Here is a 14095-nt window from a genome sequence, read left to right as displayed (position 1 = left end):
ATTCCAAACCATGCCACTATGTGAACCAAAACGCCTCTTAAATGAAAATCATGAAAGGGGACGGAGAGAGTAGCTAATATAATAAGCTGTCAGCTTTAAGCTAACCGCTAATCACGAAACAATGCCATATTTCCTGTTTATTATCATAGTCTCCCAAGCTTTAACCTAGTGACAAGCATATATATATTGAGCAGCCGCTAAGCAGTAGACAAAGAACCCATAACAACGTTTTCTCTTTCATTCGCTGCGTTCATTCCTAAATCTCCTGAATTTGAAACCTCCATTAAAGCAGCAGCTAGAAGCTTCAGAGCTTAGCCTGGGTTTTTGGCCTAGAAATGCTGCAACAACACACAATCAGTTGTATCGATTGGAAGCCATCGCCGGTTATAGCCCTTGCCACCAGCGCCGACGACTCCCAAGTCGCCGCCGCTAGAGAAGATGGTTCTCTCGAGATTTGGCTCGTATCTCCTGGCTCCGTCGGCTGGCACTGCCAATTGGTATTACTTTTTCTGTGATTGTTTCTTTCTTTTCTTTCAATTTTTGCAAAATGTTCAAATTCTGCGTTTTCTTCACTGTTTTTGATGATGTCGCGGCTTTTGAAAACTTTAGACGATTCATGGCGATCCCAATTCGAGAATTTCGTCACTTGTTTGGTGCCGCACCAGTTCTAAGGGTTCTTTGTCCGGAAGATTGTTTTCTTCTAGTATTGATGGGTCTGTTTCTGAGTGGGATCTTTATCAATTGAATCAAAAGGTACTTTTAATTGATAGATTATACTTTGTATTTGATTGTGGAACATGGGTTTTTCATTTGAATGATTTTTTATTTTAATTCTTTTGTTATGGTAGACTGTGCTGGAATCAGTGGGCGTTTCGATATGGCAAATGGCAGTGGAGCCATTAAAGAACCGATGGGGAGAGGTCGAACACGATGCTCATAGCAATGTAAATGGGGTTGTGATAGATAATAATATTGACGATGATAGTGAAAGTAGCGATGATGATGAAAGTTATGGTAGAGTTGAGCTTCATGAAGTGGAGAATCGTCGATTAGCGCTTGCGTGTGATGATGGTTGTGTTAGATTATATACTATTCCTGATACTAATGAGTTGACATACCATAAGTCGTTGCCTAGGGTTAGCGGTGAGTGCTCTACGTGTTTGTTTGTTTAGTTGTTTTATAATCTGCGGATATTCACACTGCTGTTTTGTTTTATAACAGGCCGGGGTCTTAGTGTGACCTGGAGCACTGATGGAAATTTTATTTATTCGGGAAGTAGTGATGGGTATGCTAAGCCTTAATTTAAAAATAATCTCTTAATTTGGAGAAAAGATGCTGTGAATTCATGTTAGCTAACGCGATAAGCTGTCTAATGTTACTCATTTGTAATATGCAGGTATATTAGATGTTGGGATGCAAAACGCGCTCATGAACTATATAGGATTACTGTTGGTCTTGGAGGTTTGGGAGCAGGGTCGGAAATTTGTGTTTGGTCATTACTTGCTCTAAGGTAGTTTTTGAACCAAATTAATCTGTTTCGTACTGTAGACTATCTAATAGTTGTTGACTTGTAGAGTTGTAGGACTAGGGGTTAGATTACATACATTTACCTCTACAAAATTGTCATCATTGATGTTTTTTTGATGTTGCACTGAGTTAGCATATTCACTTTTTTGTTTGTTCACTCACTCAATTGATATGCTGTGATTAGGTGTGGGGTTCTTGTGAGTGCTGATAGTACAGGCAGTGTTCAGTTCTGGGATATTAAGCACGGAACACTATTGCAGGCGCATTCTCTTCACAAAGGTGACTCATTTGCTTTGGCCGCAGCGCCTTCCCACAATAGGGTGTTTTCTGCAGGTTCTGATGGAAAGGTATAAAACTCTGGAATGCCATGATGACCAATCAAATTGCGTGTATTCTGATTGATGTTATTTGGGTTGGTAGATAAGTATAAATTTCATTAAACAGCTGTCCGGAATATTCACAGAAAGTTGTTTCAGACTTTCATCCCATATGGTCTCATAACCCTAAAAGGCAAATATAGGGACAATTGGAACTATTATATTCACAGAAAGTTACTCTTAGACCTCAGTAGATTAGTGCAATTGTTTTGTTTGTAAAATATTGATTTGTGAAAGGTTTTCAACACTTTAGATAATCTCAATATGTGTTATTATGCAGCAACTAAGGTTAATATTGTTTGACAGGTGATCTTATACGAGCTCTCTGATGATGTTCTTGACTCCAGTCATGGTAGTAAGTTGTCTTCTGCAGTCAGGAAGAGATGGGTTTTTGTTGATAGCAGAAGTGCTCATACACATGATGTTAGGGCATTGACTGTGGCAGTGCCTATTAGCCAGGAAGGTCTGTCTTTGTGCTTCACTTCTGTGCATCTTTTTTCATGATTGTTAGAGCATGTGTAAGCATCCTCTATGTACTGAAGATTTTAGGGGTGCTTCTCTAATGATACATGCTGTTTTCCATTGCCAGATTTGCTCCTGGATGAGAAGGTTAAAAGAATTCGCTCAAAAGAAAAGCCTGTTGACTTTAGTTATCACAAGTGGGCAAATTTGGGGGTTCCAATGCTTCTGTCAGCTGGTGATGACACTAGAATGTTCGCATATTCTGCCAATGAATTTACGAAATTTTCTCCTCATGATGTATGCCCTGCTCCTCAAAGAGTGCCTGTACATTTGGTCCAAAACTCTGTATTTAACAAGATGTCATTGCTTCTAGTTCAAGGCTCAAATGGAATTGATATCCTCTCTCTTAAACTGGGAAATGGTACTGCTCTTGAAAAGGCTAATGGTGGACACGCAGCAACTAATTTGTTGGCCCGTGTCAAAAGTAAGGGATCTGGAAAGATTACTTGCAGCGCGATTTCTCCTTCTGGGTCGCAGTTTTGCTTTTCTAATCATGCCAAACCAAGACTATTTGCATTAAAGAGAGGTGGAGGTTCCAAAAATGCATGGGTTATTGATAAAAGACAACTTCCTGGCAAACTGCCTTATGCTCATGCCCTGGCTTTCACTTCAGATTCATCTCGATTAATTGTCGCAGGAAGTGATAGAAGAATATATGTAAGTACTTCCTTCCCTTTTTCATTATATTCGTGTATTCTCTGTTATGGTTATTTTATTTCATTTTCCATGTTCACTTTTCATAAAAAAAAATTAGGCATAGTAGCTAACTAATGATTTATTGAACTTAATTTCTCTTTAAATGCTAAGCATATACAAGTAGATGGTTTGTGATTCTGTATTCTCTTAGAATGCTAAAATAGTTCAGTAAATGATTGTTGACAACAATTTCAATTGCTAGCAAAAGCTACAACTCTTGCACAAATCTATAAATAAGACTATATTGTTAATAAGTTCCTATACATTATTAATGAGATTACAAATCCAGTTCATTCTTATTATTGACTGTGTTGGTTTTATAAACTATATAAAAGCTCTTTGTCTACTATTTGGATTTTTGATGGACGCAGGATTCCTTTATCACTTACCTACTTAAAAGTTTGGTTCCAATGAAGAATTGTCTTACATTTAGCTCTATTCTATTCACCTTATTTTCTATTTCATGTCTTACAAGTTTAGATAAGATAATTTTGATAAGGGTTATCCAAGTTCAAATTACAACTAGAACAAGTTTTAAAATGGCTACCCAAGGGCGTGATTTGCTTGTAGTCTATAGAAAACATTTCTGCCTAAATTTCCTTGAGGTTCAGATTTTGGAGGCTCCTAGTTTTGGAAAAGAGAAGCAGTTATATTTGCAAAAGTTTCCATGCTTCTTATCATTGTGCTGGACTGCTGGTTGTAGAGGGTAGCTTTGCAGTGGACTTGGGCCTTTTCTTCCCAGTCTGGCTTGCTTGCTTTCTGTCTCAATCAAGTCATGCTTGTATTGTGACTGGGGATTATTCACATCTCTATGTGTAAGCAGTTACTAACTATAATTATGCAAAATCCTGAGGTTTTCTAGTGGGGGGAGTACTTGTATGCGATCTTATTGTAATTGATTGCGCCGTTTGGAATGTATAGTAACATGTTGTGGCATTGGAATGTTATAGTTATTGTTATATATTGTGGCATTTTGGAATTTGTAGCGTATTCTGACATTTGGAAACTTAAAACATTGGTTATTGTAGGGAATGTATTGGTACTCAATAACACCCATATTTCCATGGTAATCTATTAAATAAATTTAATTTCTACTTATTCACAATTTTCTTGGTAAACTATTAATAAAAGCCAGTTTCCATTTGGTCTAATCATGCACTCATTCTCTCTTTCTCCTTTTAAAACTGGGTAGTTCTGTTGATAATTTAAATTATGGCATTGTTTGTATATAGGAATTTTTATTGAGCTTCAAGTATCGCATAGACAATTTGTGCTCAATTTCTTTTACCTATTGTTTACAGGTAGTAGACTTGGGATCTACAGAATTGTTGCACGTTTTCACACCTTCTCGTAAGACACAAGGTGAGCATTCGCCACCCAGTGAGCCTCCAATCACGAAGTTGTTCACAAGTTCTGATGGACAATGGTTGGCTGCTGTAAATTGCTTTGGGGATATATATGTCTTCAATATGGAAATACAGAGGTAAAGAGTAGTGTGGTGGACCTTCTTTTTATGTTAATTTCGTAATTAGTAAGTTTCTTTGAATTGTAGTACAGCTTAGTTTATGTCCCTTTTTTTTTTTTTTTTTTTTTTTTTAATTTTGAAAAAGGTTTACAACCTGCTAAAATATTATTAGTCCTGGTTTATTGGAATGGGAATGGATGATTGCTTCTGATATGTAGTTTTATACTTTATAATCAGTAAAATTGGATGCTTCTCACAATGTCCTTTAACTTACTTGCCTAGCTGTCTTTGGCTCGTGCCAGGTGATCTAATTTAGTCTGGGGTTGTTGCAGAATAGTTGAGCCCACCAAGAGCCTAATTCCTCAAAACCTCTGATTAATCAATGGCATTGTTGGGCAGTCTTAATTTTACTGTTCTTTTTCTGCAATACTCCATTTTATTCTAATTAAAAGATGGCTACATCTGCATTATCTGTGTCCGTCGAGAGGAAAGATATCACATTGTAGGCTTGTGGCTAGTGCTTTTTGACAATGTTTTACAATAATGCTTGTGAAGTTTATTAATAAATGCTCATTTGCTTCGTTTTGCTGCAATTAGCTTGCCTTTTCTGGATGTTTTTATATGTGAATTCCTTGTGTGATCCAGCATATGATCCCTACTTTCTAACACTGACTGTGATGTATGATGTTGATGAATTCTTAAAATAAATTTGCATACAATTATCCTGCATGTTTTTCCTGCATTTTTCATTTGATTATGTCTTGCAATTGTCAATGCATGCTTCTTATATGTATATCTAACCATCCTCCTTACTGCATTAAACAGACAACATTGGTTCATATCAAGATTAGATGGTGCTTCTGTTACCGCTGGTGGCTTCTCTCCCCATAGTAACAATGTGCTTGTCATCACAACATCATCAAACCAAGTTTATGCATTTGACGTAGAGGCCAAACAACTGGGTGAATGGTCAAGAAAAAACTCTTTCACTTTGCCTCAGAGGTTCCAGGAATTTCCTGGCGAAGTTATTGGCATCTCATTTCCACCATCAGCAAGTTTGTCATCTATTGTTGTTTATAGCTCAAGGTGTGTTTCCTTTACCTTTCTGTCTAGAAGTTGGCTTGCTTCTATTCATTTCTTGAGACGGCTGTGTGCTTTTTTATGTTTTGCATGGGCAGTATAACTTGATTTCAGAATTGCAATTTTGGTAGTTTGTGAACTACTTTAGACAAATTGTCCATAATTTGTAGTGGTTAAAGGTTTGAGTTTTAAATTATGCGTCCTTTTAGGTGTACCTTTCTTTTCACCAATAGTTATTTCCTTTTCTGGTGCGGGTTGCAGTTTATCCCAAAATAATTGTCTTACTTTCTCTGGAGATAATAATACTCTTCGTCCTTAATTTCCCGTAGTGTATGAAGCATGCATAAGGGAAATGACATCCAGCTATTATTAATATGTCTTAAAATAACAGTTTCTGTTATAGATCATTTTTGGCAACTCTTTTTACTACCTTACTGACTTATTCCTTGACACCTTTCTTCTCACCCGTGTTTACTACCTTGATCTTACATCTTCCCACTTTTTTGCACGCTCTTAGTTTATTCACCTTTTTCTTACATCCTCTTACCACATCATCACCTACCCTCCAATTGCCTTAACCGTGCATAAGCAGTAAATGTTGAGAACTTTCGAAAAAGAGGTAGTATGAAACTATGAACAATCTATCAGCACTCTTCCTCCAATTGCCTTAACAGTGCTAGCAGTAAATGCCTTAACAGAGCTTTTACAAAAGAGGTAGTATGAAACTACGAATGGTCTAATGGACTATAACATCTAATCAGGAATATAACATGAGTAATAGAGACTTGGTAGGTTGAAAAGTTGATTCATACTCGCCTCTTATTGATTGCCGTTTAATTTAGCTGTATCCAAATCGTCTGCAGGCACAGCGAGTATACCCCCGGCGTGCTTAGGTGCTTCATAGGTTGCATAGTGAATATTCATGTCATAGCTGAGCATAAATAAGTGTTGTCACTACCATTTGTGACAAAGTTCTCTTCATGCCACGAAAGATATCATGGCTTTGTTTAGAAAGTAATTAATAATTGCCTAGAACCTCAAAACAGATTTAATAACTTAATTAAATGTTTAGCTATAGAGTTTACTGAAAGTAACGTAGGATGCTTGTCTACAGATAATATGCGTTTAATTTTTGGAGAGATCAAGTTTGATGACAATGATCCTGTTGTGATGGGAGATGATTAATTCTCCCTGTGCTATATGCCTATATCTATAAGGATTACGTCAAGAACAGAACTATGAGCTACACTTTTTTTCTTGGTCTTGTGTTGCTACAAATAACCTTAAGCATGGCTTATTGTAGTAGTTCTTTCTTTAAAATTAAGTACTCTGTAGTTATCATCTTCTATTTGAAACCAGTCATCTAAATTTTGGCTTTGTGCTTCTATGTTTGACGGGGTGGACAAGCTGTGGGTCTGACTATAAACGAACTTTTATTGCAGGGCGATGTGTTTGATTGACTTTGGAATGCCTGTTGAACGGGATGATAGTAGTGACTTGGTCAAAACCGAAATGCTTAATGGTTTGGACACTGTCTCAAAGAAGCTTTTAAACTCAAATGGAAGGCTGAAGCGCAAGTTGCAACAGCCTGATATGTACATAAAGCTGTATGGCAGACGGAATTTTGAATTCGTCCAGTTTAAACATCCTGTTTTATTTGTTGGTCATGTTTCAAAGAGTTCTGTTATTGTCGTAGAAAAACCGTGGTTGGAGGTGGTTAAGAGTTTCAGTAGCCAACCAATTCACAAACACATATATGGTACTTGAGTTCGTTTACACAAACAGGTGTTGGTATACGAGTTACTCAGCGATCAGGGTTTTTTTTTTTTTTTTTTTTTTTTTTTTTTTTTTTTTTTTTTTTTGTGGTTTGCCAGGGTTAGGCCTTGTTGGGGCGATCAATTTTGGTGTTGCAGTAATCACTTCTGTGCCTTTTTGGGTTACGAAGCGTGTTGTGTATTATGTTCACTAACATTATGTTGTCACATTTTCTAGTTAGAAAGGGGTATGATTTTATTGTCAGACTTCATCTAGGCTGCAGTTTTAGTGCATCTGTAAATAGGGTTCCAAGAACCACTTTGGGATATTTTTCCATTGTAATGATTTTTTTTTTTTTTTTTTTTTTTTTTTTTTTTTTTTTTTTTTGACTTCGTTATTTCATTTGATATTTTTCTTATTAAATAAAAAAATAACCTTAACTGTGTTATACCTATATATTCTTTCAAAAATAAAAAATAAAAAAATTCTACACCTATGTATTTGGAAGCTGAGAAGTTTTAGCATTCACTTTAACTTTAACCTTTACTGAAGTGCAATTTAATTTAATAAATTAATTAATTAATTTATTTATTTATTTATTATTATTATTATTATTATTATTATTATTATTATTATTATTATTATTATTATTATTATTATTATTATTATTATTATTATTATTATTATTATTATTATTATTATTATTATTATTATTATTATTATTATTATTATTATTATTATTATTATTATTATTATTATTATTATTATTATTATTATTATTATTATTATTATTATTATTATTATTATTATTATTATTATTATTATTATTATTATTATTATTATTATTATTATTATTATTATTATTATTATTATTATTATTATTATTATTATTATTATTATTATTATTATTATTATTATTATTATTATTATTATTATTATTATTATTATTATTATTATTATTATTATTATTATTATTATTATTATTATTATTATTATTATTATTATTATTATTATTATTATTATTATTATTATTATTATTATTATTATTATTATTATTATTATTATTATTATTATTATTATTATTATTATTATTATTATTATTATTATTATTATTATTATTATTATTATTATTATTATTATTATTATTATTATTATTATTATTATTATTATTATTATTATTATTATTATTATTATTATTATTATTATTATTATTATTATTATTATTATTATTATTATTATTATTATTATTATTATTATTATTATTATTATTATTATTATTATTATTATTATTATTATTATTATTATTATTATTATTATTATTATTATTATTATTATTATTATTATTATTATTATTATTATTATTATTATTATTATTATTATTATTATTATTATTATTATTATTATTATTATTATTATTATTATTATTATTTGGTTGTTATTGTGTGTTTTTGCTAATTTGTAAGAAAATTTGATTTGAAGTTAATAATATTTCATTTATAAACTCCAAATAATGTTATACTATGTGATAATTAATGATCAACATTTGATAATTTAACTTGTTCTAAAATGATATTAAAAAATAAGGTAATGCTATATGTAGCCCTCTAGCCCTAAGGGTTATATATAAGTATTAATTACACTTTTGAAAATTGTATTAAATTAGGAATTCATGATAAAAACACGCTTAAATCAGTATAATTAGTGTTTTATATTTTAATGATTTTTTAACTTTTTACGATTTTTAAGTGTAAATTTAATGCTTACATGGAGCCCTAAGGGCTATGTATAGCATTTTCCTAAATACATATAGTATAAATTTGATCACAAAATAGTGTCTAACTTAAATTTGAGACAAAGGTAATGTGAAGCATTTCACTAATTGAGTGTAATTTTGAGTTCTATCTTCAAATTCTATATATGGTTGATGAATTAGTGAATGATTGGAAAAAATTGAATTTACCTTAGAGCACTCACTCATGGGTAAATGCCCATGAGAAGAACTTTTTGGAAAAAAAGAAAAGGAAATTTTGGCTTCTCACTCATGATCGCTAAAAAATGCCCATGAGAAAATTCTCAAATGCCCATAGCAATGGCAAAAATTTAATTGCTACAGTAGTATGGGCCATGGTATCAAATCAACAAAAAAAAAAAAAAAAAAAAACCTACACATATTAAAAAATAATGTGATGATAGTAATATTTAGGAGAGAGAAAAAATAGGAGAGAGAGAACAATGTAGGTTTTTTTGTAGCTCATGAGTGTGTGAAAAGTTGTAGAAAAATAATGACAATAAGAAAAAGTGAAAAAGAGGAGTGAGAAAGTGGTTAGAGAGAGAATGACATTTTTAAAAAAATTGCCCATGAATGAGATTGGTTTAAGGCAGATGATATGGTTTGTGGAGGGAATTTCGACAATCCTATTGAAACTAGAGAGGAACGTGTTTCATTGCTAATGGAAATAAGGATGTCCAATAATCTAGTTAGTGATGCATGTTGAGAGTGAAGGATAACTCAATTCACGATTCCAGAGGATCTTGGGATTGATTCTCATCATCTCTGCCCTTATGACTCTCTAACCATCACAAGAAAAGTTAGTGATGCAAGCTTTGCAATCTTCAGATTACACTGATAAGGATATTGCACAAGACAATTCTCAAAATCCAGCTAGCATGGTTACTTGTAGTGTGGGTCAAAACACTAAAGTGTTAAACAACGACAATCAATATTGTTAAGAAAAAACTATAAAAAATAACCCTAATTTTGTTGTATTTTCTTTTAATAATCCCAACTTTGGATTATTATGGAATAATCCGAACTTTGGGCGCTGTTTACTTTCTTTAATCCCAATTACTCTTCTTTTGCAGGTATCCTTTCCTCTACGTTATCTATAAATTGAAGAAATATTTATATAATCCAACATTTTTTTTTGTCTTCTCAAAATAATCATACCTTTTAATAATCCCAAAATAATCTGACATTTTAGTGGAAGTAGAAATGAAGTTTTGAGATGCATTAGCAAATGCATCTCCAACAGAACGACGGTTTGAGGAAACGGAGTAGGACCCACTGTCAGTGTAAAGTGATGTTAGGCAAAAAAAAAAAAAAAGGAAAAGCTTGTATACGGGTATATGGTATAATACAACAATGTAATACTAAATTTCTTTTTACTTTATATTATACTCCAATGTCCTCATTTTATTTTATTTTTACTTTTCACAGTCAACCCATTTTTCTTAGTTTACCATTTTTACTCCATTTTTTTTTGCTTGAGAGGAGGTAAGTTCAGAGAGGGCGCGCAAGACTGCATGGTCGAAAATGGCAAGGAAGATGCTAGTGATGGAGGATCCGGTGTTAACAGACCGTACGGAGGACTGTGATGAGCTCTTCGGTGGTGGTAGCGGCCGCATTTTTGGTGACGATGTCGACAACAACGCTACCATTGAAGACCAAGTGGAGCACGATAGAGCCGAGGAAGATGAATTGGAGTTTGCTTTAGACGCATTGCTGAAGGAGGTAATTGTTAACCCATTAATTCGTAGTTTTAGGGTTTGTTGATAATTTAATTGATAATTTATGAAAAACCTAAATTATATCAACATTAACATTATTAAGAGGAACAGGGGAGTGACCATTATTAAGAGGAACAGGGGAGTGAGGGATAGATAATTTAAGCACGAATAAATGATAATTGTTTACATGGATCAATTAATTGTGCTTGAATTAAGTGTAGCTTTCTGAAACCCAATTATACGAGTGCTGTGAAGTGTTGGCATAATCATATATTAGTAGAACAAACTCCATTCTCTAATTATCAATAAGTTGGAGCCTTTAGGGGCTTTCTTCTCTTACTCTTATTAAATACAAAACTTTCTTCTCTTACTCTTATTGAAAACAATGACAGTAATCTTTTAATATATGAACACAAGATATAGAATTGAGTTATTTATTACTCTGTATTTGTTCCATATATTTGATTTTTATTGGATTCAATGCTTTGCTTAAAGTGTGTATTTGTTTTAAGTATGTAGCATACCAATATGTGCAGCAAGGATTATTGAACAGTTTGTCTGTTAAAAGTAGAATTATCCTTCGATGTTTGGTGTTAATGTATAGATTATTGATTTGGTGGAATAGGTAAATGTTGGAGAAGAGTCCTACAAGACTCCTACGAAAGGGAAGAGTACGGTGGCCATTAGTTTTGAGATTGAGGAGTTTGCAAATGTAGAGGTTTCTCTTCCCCCTCCTAATGTTGGAATGGTATTTGATAGTTGGAAAAAAATAGATGAATACTTTCGGAATTACGGGAAGCAAGAAGGTTTTGGGGTGGTTCGATCAAGTGGAACCTTTGTAGGTAAAGGTGTTAATGCCAAGGAGAAGAAGAGTGTCACATGGACATGTGAGTGTTTTGGTATGCCCGGTAGGAAGAGCAAGAAAACCGGTCCCACCTTTGTCTCGGATTCACAAATAAGTGAGGAACTTGTTGTTAAAAGGAAGAGTAAAAAAGTTCAATGCCCGGTCAAATTATATGCAAAGGTGAACGAGGGTGGTGATTGGGTAATTGATAAAGTCGAGCTAGAGCATAAAGGCCATGCACCTACACCGGGCAAGTCCAAGAACATCACCAAGTTTAGGAAGAAATTCTTGATGGACAACCCGCATATACTTCAACAAGTGTTTAATGATCGAAAGGCGGGTGTTCCGGTTGCAAAGATATACAATTGTATGGCCCGACAACGAAATGGGAGGGAAGAGATGCAATTCACCCAAAAAGATTTGCATGATGAAGTAGCGAAGCAAAGGAGAATTATTTTTGAAGAAGGAGATGCGAAGGCAATGTTTGCCTACTTGAAGAGGATGACGGATGACAATGATAATTTTTTTTACACTCATCGTGTCGATGAGTCTAATAGGCTCCAAGATGTTTTATGGGTTGATGCTAGGAGCCGGGCCGCATATGAGGAGTTTGGAGATGTCGTATGTTTTGATTCGACGTACTTGACCAACGAATATAAGCTTCCCTTTTGTAATTTTGTGGGTGTGAATCATCACGGCCAAACCATTTTGTTTGGGTGCGCTTTAGTTTCCCGCGAGACCGCGGAAACTTTTGAGTGGGTGTTCTCTAATTGGTTGCGGTGTATGGGTGAAAAGCGACCAATTAGTATTCTAACGGATCAAGATCCGGCAATGAAGAAAGCTTTGAAGGTGACTATGAAAGGAACCACTCATCGATGGTGCATTTGGCACATAACCTCAAAATTTGGTAAGAAACTCGGGAAGCATTCCAATTACGCCCAACTTCATGATGATCTTGAGAATGTAATATATGATAGCCTTGATGTTGAAGAGTTTGAGGCTAATTGGCCCGAAGTTATGAACAAACATGATGTTGAAGGAGATGAATGGCTAGAAGGTGTGTGTCCTTTCTGTCCTTTATGCATTAGTGTGTGTCCTTTCTGTCCTTTATGCATTAGTATGTTAAAGTATAATCACTTTAAATGAAGTATTGAGTGCTAATTGACAGTGATTAGAGACTTTGTTACAAAAATAGACAATATCATTTTCATTTCCCTATTTATATCATTTTAAGTTATGGTCAGTTTCATGTTAATGTACAGGGGTCTGGAGCACTTGCCCACTCTGCATATGTTTGTTTGTGTTTTTTTTTTGTTTTTTTTTTTTTTTGCCAAATGTAACACCATATTGTGTTTGTTTGTGAAATATTAGTTTTAAGGGTAGTATGGAGTTAGTTAATAATTTGCTGTGTGGTGCAATTAGTTTTTGTTACTCACTTCAACTTATGAATGATATATTTTTGTTGCTAAAGGGTTGTATAAGGAACGTCATATGTGGGTTTCCGCTTTTTTGAAGCATTTGTTTTGGGCTGGGATGAAAACAACTCAACGGGTTGAGAGTATTCACAGGTTTTTTGATGGTTATTTAAGTATGCATACTTTATTGTCCGAGTTTGTCGAGAGGTATTGTGATGCTTTGGAGGTTAGATGCCTTAGTGAGAAAAGGGCGGATGACAACAATGACAGGTTTTTGCGTCAGACATACTCTGATTTTCCGGCTGAGTTGATATTTCAGAAGATTTACACGGATGCCAAATTTAAGGAGGTTCAGCGTGAATGCAATCGTACTATGTATGTGAGTGAGATTCATAGGACACATGTTTCAGACAATGTAACTGAGCATTTTGTGGAGGACCGAGTTTGGTTTAAGCCAAAAAAAAGCAACAAAGAAATACCGTCAAAGAGGAAAATACAGTATAAACTTGTGTTTGACAGGTCAACGAAGGATGTATCTTGTGAGTGCCGATATTTTGAATGTTATGGGATTATTTGTCGCCATATCATTAAGGTGTTCGAGAGGAACAACTTCTATGAAATACCAGACAAGTACATTCTTCGGAGGTGGAGAAAAGACGTGATATGAAAACACACTCGGGTTAAGGTATGCTACCATGACCCGGATAAAACTGAAGAAGTGTGTAGGTACGACAAAATGATGGTGCGGTTTGGTCCTTTGTGTTCGAAAGCATCGGCTCATCTAGAAACTACTTCTCTTGTGATACAAGCTATGTAATTAATTGAAATGCAAGTAGAGGAAAAGATTACCATGCTTGCAAAGAAGAAGAAAGGTGAAGGTGTGTTGGGAACACCTTCTTCTGTGTGT

General features: G+C 33.8%; 2 protein-coding genes across 2 annotated transcripts; both read left to right on the top strand.

The window, feature by feature from the left end:
* Positions 1–201: 201 nt before the first annotated feature.
* Positions 202–7784, top strand: LOC145639009 (WD repeat-containing protein PCN-like). Its single transcript, XM_081690107.1, has 11 exons — positions 202–497; positions 610–753; positions 849–1143; positions 1222–1285; positions 1397–1510; positions 1712–1874; positions 2211–2367; positions 2494–3083; positions 4424–4605; positions 5413–5673; positions 7110–7784. Exons 1-11 carry the CDS (start codon positions 336–338, stop codon positions 7432–7434), a joined length of 2457 nt encoding a protein of 818 aa, XP_081546233.1. The 5' UTR covers positions 202–335; the 3' UTR covers positions 7435–7784.
* Positions 7785–10735: 2951 nt separating this feature from the next.
* LOC145640206 (protein FAR1-RELATED SEQUENCE 5-like) lies at positions 10736–13855 on the top strand. The gene is made up of 3 exons (XM_081691509.1): positions 10736–10933; positions 11555–12830; positions 13245–13855. Exons 1-3 carry the CDS (start codon positions 10736–10738, stop codon positions 13853–13855), a joined length of 2085 nt encoding a protein of 694 aa, XP_081547635.1.
* Positions 13856–14095: the final 240 nt, after the last annotated feature.

Source organism: Chenopodium album, chromosome 7 (assembly GCF_948465745.1).
Source record: "Chenopodium album chromosome 7, dcCheAlbu1.1, whole genome shotgun sequence".
Taxonomy (NCBI): domain Eukaryota; kingdom Viridiplantae; phylum Streptophyta; class Magnoliopsida; order Caryophyllales; family Amaranthaceae; genus Chenopodium; species Chenopodium album.
This window is presented reverse-complemented; position numbering and strand designations above follow the sequence as displayed.